A 15,339-nucleotide genomic window follows, 5' to 3' on the forward strand; every position below is an offset into this window, starting at 1 on the left:
ATCACTCCTTATCCTCTTCATTTTCAAATATGCCCTCTCTACAATATTTCACTAATTCCTCCCACCTCCTGCAAGTCAAACCTCAAAATGCAAGTTACCAAATCTCTTTTTGATGATAGAGAGGAACTCCTGTTCCTGAATATGCTTGAGAGGAATCCTTCATCCAAAACCAAACTTTTTTACTTTATTCCTTTTGCATTTTACTTGTGAACTAATATTAAAATGGGCATTCGCATAGCTTAAATAATACAGATTACCCATGTAAGAGGTCACTGGACTAATACACTATCTAAGGATCCAATCCATGTAAGAACCTAGGATTTAAAAATAAGCAACTTTTTAAGAATGTGTTTGTTTTTTTGTACAATCCGTTTTTATATTTGATAGCTTACAACAGTTCTTTTTTCATTGTATTCTATTTTAAAAGTAAATATACTAGTCATAAATACCTGAATCATTTTAATAATTCACAAATTCATAGACGTACATTTCTCTGTAAAAATATCTTATCTTTTTAGAACAACATCAGTCCATTTTTTTACAAATAACTTGTCTATACTGTAATCGTCTATTTGGTCAAAATAAGCTTGCTTCCATACAAATCATATGTATATTGTACATTTTTAAAATTAAAATTTCATGTTCAACTGTAGATAATTTTATTACTTTTGATTTGTACATTCAATTTCTGATGAAATTTAAACCTAATGTGATTCCACAAATAAAAAATTGCAAAGGAAAGCTTGCAATAGTGTGTCTTTCAAGATCTTACTTAACACATATATCTAAATATACATGATCAAAAATTTTTTCTTGGTGAGTATATTGTTTATCATGCACCTAATGTACATGAAATAAAATCTAAACTTTTTTAGTAAATCTAGATGTAAGTGCATTGTTTTGTAGGTATAGTTTTTATTGTTTTATTCTAGATAATGTGAATTTTCATAGGAAATTGAACACTGCTTGTAAAACATGCTACTAAAATTGGTATTGTATAAACATGCAAACTATATTTACTTTTCTTTAACTTGTAGCTTTCAGTTTAAGTCGAGTTTAATTTCAGGATAAACTACTATCATGATTTTTCTTTAAAATAATTTTTCAACATGAAATAAGCACCAATGCACTACATATTAATACTACATTGTTCACTACTGATAATTTATGCTGATACAAAACAATTCCTTAACAAATGGAAAACTGGATACACAATATTTTATGTGAAGAATTAAGTCACTACTGCCAAAAAGGCAATAAAATCAAGTGACTACTATTAACGTTCTATTGTTCTGTCTCTCACTGCATAATTTTAACAACATATTTGTATTAACTTTATTGTATAGCACGTGGAGTTCTAGAAAGAAAAAAAGTCACTGATTCTTTTGTTTCTTTCCTTTCAAAACTGAGGTTATAAACACTTGTTTTTCAAAGTAAAAACTGAGATGACCAAGAAGTGTGTCTTTTTAATAGCAAAGCATGTCAGGATATCTGCTGTGTCCACTGAGGGAAATCAAACCTCTAATTTTAGCATTGTAATTCTGTAGACTAACCACTGTCCCACTGGTGGACAAGAAATGACTGAGACACTTATACTATTTGACCAGCTGCTAATCCATCTAAATTCACTCTTTGGGGATGGGGCTCGACCCATGTTCCTGTACCAAATTTCACTAATATTTGTTAAGCAAATTTCTCATACCTTTTGAAGACAGCAGACAGAAAGGACAACTCTAATTTATAGATATATCTGATGATAACAATAACATAATTTGAAGAGGTTGTTTACTCAGCTAAATTGTACATTAATTTCAGTATCATATAGTTTACATGCAACTTTCATATTTTGTCAAATGCAAACCAACAGTCAAACTCATTATTTCATTCTGGTATCAAAGAAGTATTAAACATATGATAGTGCCTTATCTTTCTTGCACGTTGCATTATAGCTCACAAGTTTACTTACTTAAGTAAACTTTAGAGTATTTGTTATTAAGAGGTTTAATAATGCTAATTAAGCTATTCCTCAAGAGATATTTTTACCTTTTTTTATCATAACTTGGGAAATAGTGTAATGTAACTTACAGCATACACAGCTACAACCTTAAAAAGTTTAACTTGTTTCCTGTTTAGCATTTCTTTCCATGTTGGAAAGCTACCACAAGAACACAAAATAATGCTATGTGCTACAAATTAGAGCATTTAAATACTTTATTCTCTCCTCATAAATATATTACAACACTTTTTTGAAATATGCTTCCAACTTGCAGTGGCAAATTTCCCCACTGTTTTATTTTTCTAACACATTTTACAGTGTGAATAAAACATATATATATATACATACACATACATCTCTGGTGCAAAAAAGGAAGCAATTGAAAAGTATTCATAAAATTAACACACAACAAATTACTATGACAGTATAATAGTACATAAGTTATGAAAATTATAATAGATTTAAAATAAAAATATGTTCAATAAAAAAACAACATTTTTTTCACTTTTGGGTTAACTTCCAATAAGAGCTAACAATATGTAGTATTTCTGTTATTCAAATCTTTACATGCCTAAAACAGTAGTTAAAATATTTAATACTAATTTATAAAGTATACAGGACTAGTAAAGATAGAAATAAAATAAAGATGTTGAGACAACATTTATTTCTTTTATCAACATCTAATACCATGACGATAACCATATAAAGAAATACCAATGTTTTTTAAAGATTCAGTATCACACTTTCATCAGTCTGTCTATTACAAATTATTTACTCGTGTTAAACAATCATTATATATGCCAAGAAACTACAGTGCAGAAATATCTGCAATATAACCTTAACATGAAGAAAATGCATCAGATTTTTTGAAAAAATCACATTTTGTTTATGACAATAAACTAGTGCTGACAATAGTCGCTGAAGTGTTTGATAGTAGAAAAAGTTACCGTCTGTGTGTACAAGCATGATGTTCTACCATCTGTGTACAACCATGATGTTCTATTTTTCTGCATTTTGTTGCAACTTACTGCAGTTAAATACTAGAGGAGGGTCCTATAAGTTTTAATGTTGATAACTTCAAGAATTTATAATATTGGATAATAGAGCTGTTGTCCAAGAATACTGCAAGTTCTGTGTCTCTGTGGAGACATTCACAGTGGCCAGAATAAGGAATATTTTGATAAATTCACACCATGTACAGATACTTATTGGGTAAAGAAACTGAGAGGAAGATAGACCCCCAAACGTAGTGTAAGTTGACATGATTTTAATTTAACTTCTGTATGATTAATTATATGTAATTTTCGTCTTGACAGAATGAGCCATCCTGTAGCTGAGTTTCCTTAGAAAATATTGTACAGACCTAGAGTTTGAGTTATTGTAATATTTGAAGAGTTAAAAATATTTTTTAGTTATAGATGCTAGTTGTCATTTATTTTGTAGCTATCACAAAGCATAAAACTTCACTTACTTTATGAAAACCTGCAATTATTAAAGAGAGATGTATGTACAATCAATAACCATTACACTCCATCACCACATTGCAAAAAGTGGCACTGTAATTTCTGTTGCATGAAGAATTTAGTTTTGTTTTGGCCAAAACATCACATAACCATGTATTAAAATTCCAGGCAGTAAGTAGTACATGTAGGTGTTTGGTGTTGTCAATCATCATAAGTCATCTCAACACCAGAATAAAGATGACATCAACCTTTATGTCTAGATGTACTTTGAAAATAAGAACAGTACTATTACATCACATGATTTATAGCACTGTTTCACCTGCATTAAGTCACAAAACCTAAATCAACACAGAGATCTTCTCTTCTTTTATATTTCTGCTTTGGTAAAAGCAATAATAATACAATAATATAAATCTAAATTCAATGTTTACTGCTTTGTGCAAGCAGAAACTTTAGGTAATCTAGTATTTCCCCATCCAATAACACAGAATTTTGCCAGCAGAACTAAGCAGGAATTACAAACAATAAACAACTCTCTTACCTGAAGAATACATTTCAGTTATTAGAAGGCATAGAAATGTTTGTGTGTATGGAACTGGTTGAGAATGCCAATAAAAGCCAAAAACAGTTCCAAAATAAGAGTCAAGAAACTTAACTGCAAATTTATGGTCACAGTTTAGGTTTACAATACTGTTTGAAACAAAATTTGCACCATAACTTCACCATAGATTTCTTAAGCATGGTAAGTCCTGGACTCAACCTATAAACCAAACATAAGCACTTGTGTGAAACTGGCCATAAAAATGATGTTCCTAGCCTTCTTTGTGAACTTTTAGTGGAATAAGATATATATATTTTCTATGATAGTGTCTTGGCTGATGCTGACAAAATCAATGTCCTGTGACTAAAACTTAGGACTTTCTGATACTGTTACAGTCCTCAGAGTACATAATGAAGTTCTGATTATGGTCATTTGTGATGAAACTGGTATTTACATTCACCTATAACACTCATGCTCTTTTACTTTCCTTTCCATAGGTCATCCTTGAAAGGCCAATGAACAAAATCATTGTTTTGATTTTTATTTATAGTATTAAAAATAATTCCTGATATTTCATTAATTATTTCCTTCTTCAGAGCAGCATGTATGTAACCAATAAATTTTTGACTTAATCAATGATGGGTTAACTCATTCATTGTAGCTGGGACATATATTCCCCAGTTCAGAGGTATATATACACATCCCAGCCACAGAGAAAGGGTTAACAATAAAAGTACAGCTGCTTTCTTTTTCATTTTCTCGTGGTTTTGCATAATTTTTTATTACATTACAATTAATAACGATACTGCTGTTTTAACCAAACATTTTAAATGGAACTATTTGAATTATTTCTTTGAATCTAAAAACCATTTGACAATATCTTGTGTTTTTAAAAAAACAAAGTTCTGGATAGATTCTTTTTCTTCCCTACAAAATCAATTAAATATTTAACACTATAAACTTCAATAAACTTTGATTTGTGGTAAAATGATCTGATAACCTCTTTCATTATTTATGCACTGGAAGTGTAGAATATGTATTCATTGTCCACCAGCTTTAAGAAACCATAAAGAATTTTATAAAAGTGGAAGAAAATGGATGTACCTCATTTTACATTTAATCTCTTCATATGTAGAGATGCCTTAAGACTGTGGAAGGTATAATATTCAAGCATTGAAGGTAATAAAGTTTTTATTTATGGAGTTAGTCTTGATTAAATTATCTTAGCATTATTAAACTAAATAGAAAAAAGATGTTTTGTTAACGTTCAATGATCTCATTGCAACTCATACTCTTAATGTACTTTACTTCTACATACCTTACTACACTAAAAACAAAGTTATTCAGCACTACTGTTTATAATTAAGGCTTACAGACATGCTGATCATTTATGTTATGAGACAAAATACTTGTCACCCTCATCCCCTTCTCTGTCATTGGTCTTTCAGATGGCACCATCCAATCACTGTAACTGGAATGTATAATACTTATATATAAATATATGTTAACATATACAAAACATACTCCCCAAATACACAAAGTTAATAAAACTTTCAATTTTCTCAGAGATTCATATAATCCAAGAAAACATAAAGAAAAAACATAACTGCCATAAATAAGAGAAGAATTCCAACAATCCCCATGGTTCCTAAAGAAAAAGAAAAAAAGGTTTATCATAGTCAATAAAGTGCATCAAATAAGCAGTTGTCAATAATTACATGTTATTTGCAAAAACATATTCTTTATAAAGGAAAAAAATTTATAAACAATTCAAAATCCTCAATGTTATACACTAGTTTTTTTATTATTAAAATACAGAATGCCTTTTCAGTATGGATTTTAGTTTCCAAATTCATAATTCATATCAGAATATTTAATACGGCAACACTCAAGCAATGCACGATAAAGAAAATCGGTGTTAGAGCCTATTTAATAGTGATATCTTCTTTATTATGATACTCTGCTTTAAACATAATTTATCAGGCATACAACAAGGAAGAAGTTCAAAATTTCTTTTCAAGGTTGTGTTTTACCTTGTTTTACAACTAAAAGTCACTGAATAACTAATTTCTTTTTCTGGTGTCCATTTTAGGCACTTTCCTCAGTAACTTTTTTCACTTGATTCTTCATCCTCACTAATTTCTTCTACATGGCTCATGTCCCACTATAGCTCAAAGTTGCAGCTTTCATATTTCACTGAACTAACACTACTCCTTTCATCTGTTGCCACTACACAGTAATTAATGTTGAAGAAGGTATACAATTACACTGCACATTCAAAATATTCAGCAGTAATACTATGTATGTTTGTTTTTATCTTAATGAACATGTTTCAGCAGTAATACGATGAATGTTTGTTTTTACCTTAATGAACATGTTTCAGCAGTAATACGATGAATGTTTGTTTTTACCTTAATGAACATGTTTCAGCAGTAATACGATGAATGTTTGTTTTTACCTTAATGAACATGTTTCAGCAGTAATACGATGAATGTTTGTTTTTACCTTAATGAACATGTTTCAGCAGTAATACGATGAATGTTTGTTTTTACCTTAACGAATAGGTTTCAGCAGTAATACAATGAATGTTTGTTTTTACCTTAATGAATACCTCCCAACTGTGTTTGCAAGTAATTACTGCAGCTGAAGAGCTTATTGCTTGCACACTCACATACAACTTTAGACAAGAGTCATTCCCCCACCCACCCCAACTTTCTCAAAATCCTTTCCATCATATTAATGATATAGTGATGCCAGCTGACTTTCATAATATTTCCCTACTCTAAGGTTTGCATCCAGCTCTGTATCCTATGAAATCACATGAAACAACCACTGGTTATAATTTTCCTATAATGAAAATGTATTTCTGATGGGTACTTCTTTCTTCTTACAAGATTAGCTACTCACTTTTGTTGCTGTCTGCTATATGCAAACGTTTTTACTATTCATATCACAAGCCTTCTGCAACCCGTTAAAATCAAATGATTCTAACACGTCTCTCATGCAAATCATTATGTGTCATTTCTCCACCAATAGAAGCACAATACACTAACATGACATAATGACTCCTTCTATGCATTTGATTTCTTACAAATTATTGAGAATATTAAATTGAAGACATTTCAATAACAAAGTCAATCTAAAGCACTAACAAAGATGAAAAAGAAAGACACCATGTGTAAGCACTGCCAAAGAAGAAATGACAGTTTGGTAAAGGTGTAAAAAGTGAGTCACGTGTCACATGAGTGTATTATGTTACTACTGGTGGTGAAGTTACACAACGATTTGCATGAGAAACACACTGGAATCATTTATTTTGAGCAGAAGTGTTTGAAATGCTTGTGGCATATGTTATAAAGAAATTCACATATAGAGGGTGGCAACAAATAGGAACAACTAATTCTGTGAGAAGGAGGGAGTACTATATGTAAATCAATCAATGTTGGGACATGCTCACCTGCATTCATGATCATGTCCATGATGTTAGTTTGATCACTTCCTTCCATAAGGATATGAGAACATAACATACAATAATTCTTTCTTTATTCATTCCACACATGTATATAAATTTAAATGCTTTTATTTACTTCACAATTTCACATTACTTATTCTTTTTAATTTCAAGCAAACATGGTTCTGAACCTTGCAACTTTGAAATATCTGGATACCTTCCCTGTAGCCAAATACCGAAAAACACTGCCACCATGGCAGCTTAATAAATACTGGACATCACAATTCTCACTCAGATCATCAAAGAGATCAATGCAGAATGCTAACATACCCTGAGCCTTTACAGAGTATGATCAGGTCAATGTGTTCCAATACTAGCAGCAGGTTATCATAGAGACTTACTACACTTTTAGACATCCTATGAGACACCATGGCTGCAGCCAACCAAAATGTACTATAATGAAAGTATCTATAACTGCAAGTCTACAGCATGGCTTAAATTAACCTCCTAAATATTAAACTTATTGAATCTCACTCTGGGAGCTTGCTTATTCTTTTGACTGTAATGGCAGAACTATAAAGGTAGGTCCAATGTCCATTGATTTTGATCTTCAAGTACATTATCAATTAAAATTGCTGAAATCACTATGTTTTAAATCAATCAATGGGCAGATATATAGTTTCGATAAAGCCAAAAATGTTTAATTCTGTTACCTCCATGTGACATAGAAGGTCCAGTAATTTAAAATGATACATGACAATATGTCATACCTTATAATATACTCACACAATTTTGGATACAACAGACAACAGCATAATTATTCACTAAAATAGTGATTACAAATATATATTTAAGGGCACCAACTTATATGCACACTCACTTGGTTTTGGAACATGATGAACAATTATATGATTATCCACTGATATACTGATTAAAGATGTATCTTGGTCACCAGTGATACGCTGGGCTTCCTCATTACTCGGCAGAAATTCAAGCCCAGTAACAAATATATTGTGAGCATTTTCCACATGATAAAGTTTCTGCAAAGGCAAGACTGCTTTAAAATGTCAAGCAATAAACTAAAAACAGAAAACTTTGGCACCATACGTCATACAGTTTTTAATATACTACTACATTATTCTTAAATTTAATTGGTATTAGGTAAAATATTATACCACAACAGTGTTAATAATAGCTATAGTTTTAAATACATCTCTCTTTACTGGTCAATATTGTAACCACAGCTTTATACTGATAGGTAAGGCAAGCCAATCCTTGTACCTACAAACATGGCAATTAGTAATGAAATCTAGTCATATTTTTATCTCTAAAACCAATTGATGTGAAGCAGAGGGTGAGAATTAGTTATTTTAAAGCTAAGCATCAAGTTAAGAGAAAAGTCAGAATGAGCTCCCCCCCTAGTCATAAGGAAACAGACCAATTCTGTTATATGTTTAAAAATGGCTGGTATGGATAAAGAAAGCACTAGTAGAGGAGCTAACAACATTTTGACCTTCTTCAGTCATCATCAGGTTCACAAAGAAATGTCGAGGGCATGCTTAGATGTTGGATACATTAATTAATATAGATATACAGGTGTTCCTCTGTATTGAACATTCCTACATTCAATTACACAACCACCTTCAAACATGTGGTCAGCTATTGGTCAGTAACCCTTTCTTTCTTTGTGAACCTGACAATGACCAAAGAAGGTGAAAATGTTGTTTGCTCCTCTACTAGTGTTTTATCTACCCATACCAGACATTTTTGAAGATATAATTTTCTCTACAAGTTGATTTTCTCATCATCATGGAAACAAATTCTGTATCTTGTAGAAACAAAAGACTGTAGACTCTAAACTGAAAGCAGGCAGAAGCAAGCAAAAGCCAGCCAAACTAGAGAAGGAAGAATGCAAGACCCTTGGGGTGAAATGTTGGGCAAAAGTTTATATTCTCCAACAAAACACAAAGAGCTGTCTAGGATCATGAACACAGGAAAAGGAACCAATGCTAAGTTCGGACCTATGAATGGAAAAAAATAAAAAAGGCAAATAAGTAAAATAACAAAACATTTTAATTTCTGTCCTGATAAAAATTAGGAAGAAACAGCATAACTGAACACTCATGAAAAACATTCAGATAGAACAATAAATAGATATTCCTAGTAGTAATGATATGTAACATACCATCTACCAAAACACACCCATTAAACAAAGGATTGACAAACATCAAATAAACAAAGTATCAACATTTTTCTTGTCCACAAAAAGTGTAAAATAAGGAATGTGCCAAGTGATAGAAATTACTGAGAAAACACAATCATAATCAATATCTAAGGTACCAAATACAGAAAGTAACCTACAAGGACACAAAATTAAATCTTTACACTGACTAAAACTAGGAGGAAAAAAGGTACATACTTAACATTGATGAAAAAATTATTCAAGAGAACAAAGAATCACTTGTTACTAGTACTAGTTATACGGAAGGTGCATACCCAATTAACAAAGTACTTATATACGAAATGGAAAAACTATACAAATGTACCCAGTCCACAATGTATGTAATAAAATCAAACATATAAACAGATGAAAATTACTTAGAAAACATATAAATAAGCCACATCTAACATACAATTCCATAAAATTAACTGAGATAACAAAGGACATGTAATGAAGTGTAACACTGACGTAAAACGGGAAAACACCTACATAACAGCTATGATAAAAAAATAACAACAAATAGAACAATGAATTATATATTACTAGTAGTAATGATAAGTAAGGTACAAACTACCAAACATACCATATTAATCAAATAATTACAAACAGGAAAGGGAGAAACCATTTAAATGTACTTACTCCACAAAATATGTAATAACAGTGAACAAGCAAACTGACAAAAATTACTTAGAAAACTCCTGAATATACAGCAACTAATTTCCTATACTTTAAAAATAAACCTAGACAAGAAAGGACACTGACTTAATTCACATATTGACAAAAAAATTACCCAAACAGAACAATGAATTATATGTCACAAGAAGTTAAAATGTATGACAAATAGACAATAGAAATATGTCTAGGGAAATTACTTACTAATATAGAACTAATAAAATGCACAGAATTAATAACTGTATGTGATAATTAAATTCATCAAAGTAAAAATCAATATCTAATGTAAACTTAAATTCACGAAGATAAAGTACACCCAGATATCTGGCCTACCAAAGTCCGAGCACCGATGACGTGCATGAGAATATCCAAGTTTCCCTTGTGTAAAAAAGGGCAAACTCACACTAGGGCATCAGAACCAGGCCCCAGGCCTACCCCAGGTACATTTACTACAAATCTTCTCCAACTGAAAGATGTGGAGGCCAGCAATTAATGGAAGGTGCATGAAAAAGGAGAAACCCAAGTGGCACCTGAATAAGTGTAACTTAAAGAGTGTAACAGAGAAAAGAAGAAAATGTCAGCTGAATGCAAGACTCTAACTCCCTACAAACCACCATTTTGATTTTCTTAGCTCTTATTTTGTGTGACACTCATCAAATACTTTTTGAAAATCTAAACACACAGAGATTAGATCCTTTCCATTGTCCAGATAACATATAGCATCCTCAAAAAAGTTATCAGACTACTAACAGGTTTCCCTTCAGTGAATCCACATGAACTTTATTTATGATATCATATTTCCCCAGATAATACTGCAAAGTTTATTTTATTAGACTATAGAACTTTCAGAGTAACTCTTAACACTATATCCTTCCTAAAAACAAGCTTAAATTCAGTAATTTTCCAGTGTTCAAGCACTCAAAAAATACTTATAACCAAACAAAAAAATAAAACTTACATCTTTTACTATTGACCTATTTAAAATATTGGGAAAAAATGTCTCACTCTGGTACTTTATTTCTAACCCTTCTGTTCTGAATTGTGTAAAATAACGTATTAATGAAGGAAATGAAGTCAATACACGTTAAGTGTGTAAGAACAGTGATACGCCTACCATTAGACTGAATGAGATGTAAATGTCCACACTTCCAGAGAGTGTGCCCAAACCAACAAATCTTCCATCATCACTGAAAATAAAACAGATTTAAACATTACTACTTTTAGTGTATATACTGTTAACAACTGTGCAAGATTTATGCCAATAAATTAATATATTTATTTGTAGACATGTTCAATTAATTACTAGCCAACTGACAAAACAAATTGTAAAGTAACACTCGATACATGAAGTTCACCTTACAGCTGTGTGTGTACATACATATAGACACAGTGTCACACTGAGTTTACGGTGACATGTTTAAGCAACAATTTTGCTTTAATTAACAGAAAACTACAGAGGTACATGTTACCTTACAACAGTTAATTATTATATTTTAAAATTGCAGATTACAAAATTTAAGATGTATAAATACTAACCTCACAGTCATCACTGAAAGCATGTCCGTTCCAGTTGAAACCATCTTTTCTACAATATATTTGGAAGTGTTCCATTTAAATAAATAACAAGGAAGTGGTGGCTTTTTCCGTGGAGCAGGATTTACAATAGTAAATAACTTAAAGTTTGATTTATTTCCTTCCACAATTCCATACCTGAAATATTTACCAAAATATTTATAACTAATATTTCTCCCTTATTTAAAACTAGCAGTACTAACTGTAGTTAGTTTACTTACATCATGAATGATACAAAAATAATTTTTTCTTCTATGTTTTGCCAGTGCAAGAAGTAAATTAAAATTAATTGTTGTGATGACAAAAAAATAGTAAAAGAAGAAAAGTATTACATGTATAATTCATTTTTAATGCCAGAAATTTAAAAATATTTTCCAAATGCTCATGAGCAAAAATACAACATTTAAATGATAACTGAAAATACTTGTTAGTGAAAATTTATAATGTTATCAACATCCCTTTCAGTCAATCTTGATGTATTAACTTACATTGCACTCAATGCTAAACAAATTGTAGTAATAAAGAACTCAGCAAATATTTTATTGAGTTTTATAAGAGTTAGAATATCTGATACATTAAAAATAAAAACTGTAATATAAAATGTTTAATCAAATATTTAAAGAAAGCCTTTTGCCAGTGAAGGTATTATCCTCAAAATATACAAAATACATTTCAAAATTAGTTTTGCACATACATTTGATTTTTTGATCTTGCAAAATAATATTTTACTTTTTATTTATTTACCCACAATTTATAAAATGAACTTGCTGTTATCAAGATGTTCAACATCCTCCAACTCCAAAAAAAACAACTCACCACCAGATGAATAAATACCTATCATCTTGTTCACTTTAACAGACATTTTTAGTGAGTCAGATCAAGCCATGTAACAAACTCATGTAAATTAAGAATTGTATTCAAAAAAAGTATTAATCTGTTTCCAATATTTTATCATCTCCAAAGTTTCTAATTAAAATGGTCTTATACTAAGCACAATGATATTTTACAAAATATTCAATAACACTATGTAATACAAATTTTATTCCTAGATATCATGTTATTTCTTAATTGCTTATGTTGTAAAAGTACAGAAAATGGTGATTATTCCTTTCAAGCTTTGCTTTTGTGACCTGGATAATGAAATTTAGAAACTACCTATTTTCTATGTAAAAATGAGCAAATTTGCACATTTTTATTTACATAAGGTCTGAATAAAACAACATATGAATCAAAATTTATATGTTACAACTAAAGTTGAACAAAAATGTTTAGAAGTGAGTAGTTTTTCAAGATTTGCAACTGTAATGTAAATCACTTTCATGTATCAGCCCCCCAAATATTGTCTCCCACCATGTTTTCTTTATACATTTTTTAGTAGCGGTGCTCAAAGTCCAGTATATCTTAGTGGAAGTGCTCGCCTTGCTCCTTTGAGTATTCTCCCATATTCTCATTGAACTTATCAAGATGAGAGTCAAAGATATGGACTTTCAGGGACATCCTGCAGCTCATTTTGCCATAGTTCTTCACCAGAACCTCAACCAGTTCCATATAATTTTCGGCCTTGTGATTGCTCAAGAAGCCCTGAACCACTGTGACAAAGCTGCCCCATGCTTTTTTTTTGCTACTGAGCTTCTTGGGGAATTCTGTGCACCCCAGGATTTTCTTTATTTGTGGTCCAACAAAGACACCAGCTTTGACCTTTGCCTCAAACAGCTTAGGGAGAAAGTCTTGAAGGTACTTGAAGACTGCAGACTCCCTTATCAAGAACTATCACAAATTGTTTCATAAGACCCAATTTTATGTGCAATAGTGGGAACAACACCTTCTGGAGGTCCACTAATGCCTCACACTTGACATTGTGCTTCCCCACAGAGAACTTGGTCCGTTATGATAAATTGGCCAAATACATAGCAGAATGAGTCTGAAGAATGCTCGCAGCTTCTTGATGCCATCTCTGATAAAATCAGATAGGTCTATGTGTTCACTTAGGCAGCTAGAACTAAACTGAAGTGGTGAGTGGTAAGCCCTTGTACATACATTACTATAGAAAGTTCTAGAAAATTCTAAAAGGTTCTCAAAAATTCTACAACATTCTAGAAAATTCTTGTAAGTTCTACAGCATTCTAGAAAGTTCTTGAAAATTCTTGTAAGTTCAAGAAAATTCTCTATCAGCTACTCAGCACTGAATCTACCTGAAATGTTCTGGGAAATGGGTAAATTTTAAAAATTTCATCACCCAGGTCACAAAAGCAAAGTTTGAAGAGAAAAATAGGTTTTTTCCATTTACTTAAGGCATAAGCAATTTGGAAATAACACTTTCTGCCCAGGAACAAGAAAAAGTAAAAACTTTTGTTACATAGTGTAATTAGTCATTTTAACATTATTTTAAGATTAAATTTTACAGGTGAACATTAAATTCATTCCCTTTAATGAAATCCAGACAGAAACTGAAAGGTTAAGGTTGTTTAAAGAAATCAGGTTAATGTCACAGTTCAATAAATCATTCCCAAACAAGGAGAATTAAATTCAGCTGACAGAATGAAAGCAGAAGGCCCATTAAGCATGTAGTAATCCATAACATGTTGAACAGTGGCTGCAACAACCCTGAAAAATAATGAGCCCTCAAAAACCACAGTAGAAATAACATCTACGAGCAACCATCATCATTCACTCAGGATGAAGTATAAATCACTGTTTCTTGAAAATACCCAATAAAATTAAAGCTTTGTGAAAAAAATGCCAATCAAAACGAAAATCAGAATTTCAGTGATAATGAAAATCTAAAACAACTGAACTGAAATTTAAATATGTCTGTTCAATACAGTATCAAGGTGAAAAATTAAGTTACTATGAGAACAAATGCATCAGGTGGGTATTGCACATGGAAATATGTTATTATCCTAAGGATAGAAGACTTTCATCACATTATGGTATCACCATACAACAGCACAATTAATATTAAATCACTTGAAATTAGGTGGGACTCATGGAATACAATTCTCTTTTGCAGATGTGCAAAGAAAATAGCTGAGCTGTGTGAGAGGTGAGTCATCCTCTTGAAAATAACATTTCATCAAAGTATCCAATAACCATGCCATGTGCTAGTGAGAAGTAGCATTTAAGGCAAAGTTTAGTATTAAATCAGGAGTGGCTGAACATTAAAATCTTTTCTTCATAAATATAATTTTTTTTTCAATACTATGACCTATATAAGTCTACTTATGTTACTATGTGAGTTATCATTTGATCAAATATATACAAGTTACACCAGACTAACTACTGGCATTATTACACATGATCTATTCTGCTCTACATTGAATTTCTCAGCTAGTAGGTTTTCTAAGTTTCATAAACAAAGATTACTTTAAGAAATGTTGTTTATCTTTAAAACAAAATTCAAAATAAAAATTTCTTTATATTGCT

At 31.1% G+C, this 15,339-nt stretch overlaps 1 protein-coding gene across 4 annotated transcripts in view; it reads right to left on the bottom strand.

The window, feature by feature from the left end:
• Positions 1 to 2,198: 2,198 nt before the first annotated feature.
• LOC143229342 (guanine nucleotide-exchange factor SEC12) overlaps positions 2,199 to 15,339 on the bottom strand; it is a 32,056-nt gene continuing 18,915 nt past the window's right edge. For 2 of the 4 annotated variants that reach the window (XM_076461544.1, XM_076461545.1), the window contains exons 6-9: positions 11,881 to 12,054; positions 11,459 to 11,531; positions 8,332 to 8,491; positions 2,199 to 5,471 (exon numbers count right to left, since the gene is read on the bottom strand). In XM_076461544.1, the coding sequence (XP_076317659.1) occupies positions 5,434 to 5,471; positions 8,332 to 8,491; positions 11,459 to 11,531; positions 11,881 to 12,054 (445 nt within the window). In that variant the 3' untranslated portion in view covers positions 2,199 to 5,433. Of the gene's footprint in view, positions 5,649 to 8,331; positions 8,492 to 11,458; positions 11,532 to 11,880; positions 12,055 to 15,339 lie in introns of all 4 variants that reach the window. The other 2 variants (XM_076461542.1, XM_076461543.1) reach the window with 1 other exon arrangement.

Source organism: Tachypleus tridentatus, chromosome 10 (assembly GCF_004210375.1).
Source record: "Tachypleus tridentatus isolate NWPU-2018 chromosome 10, ASM421037v1, whole genome shotgun sequence".
In the NCBI taxonomy this organism is placed as follows: Eukaryota; Metazoa; Arthropoda; class Merostomata; order Xiphosura; family Limulidae; genus Tachypleus; species Tachypleus tridentatus.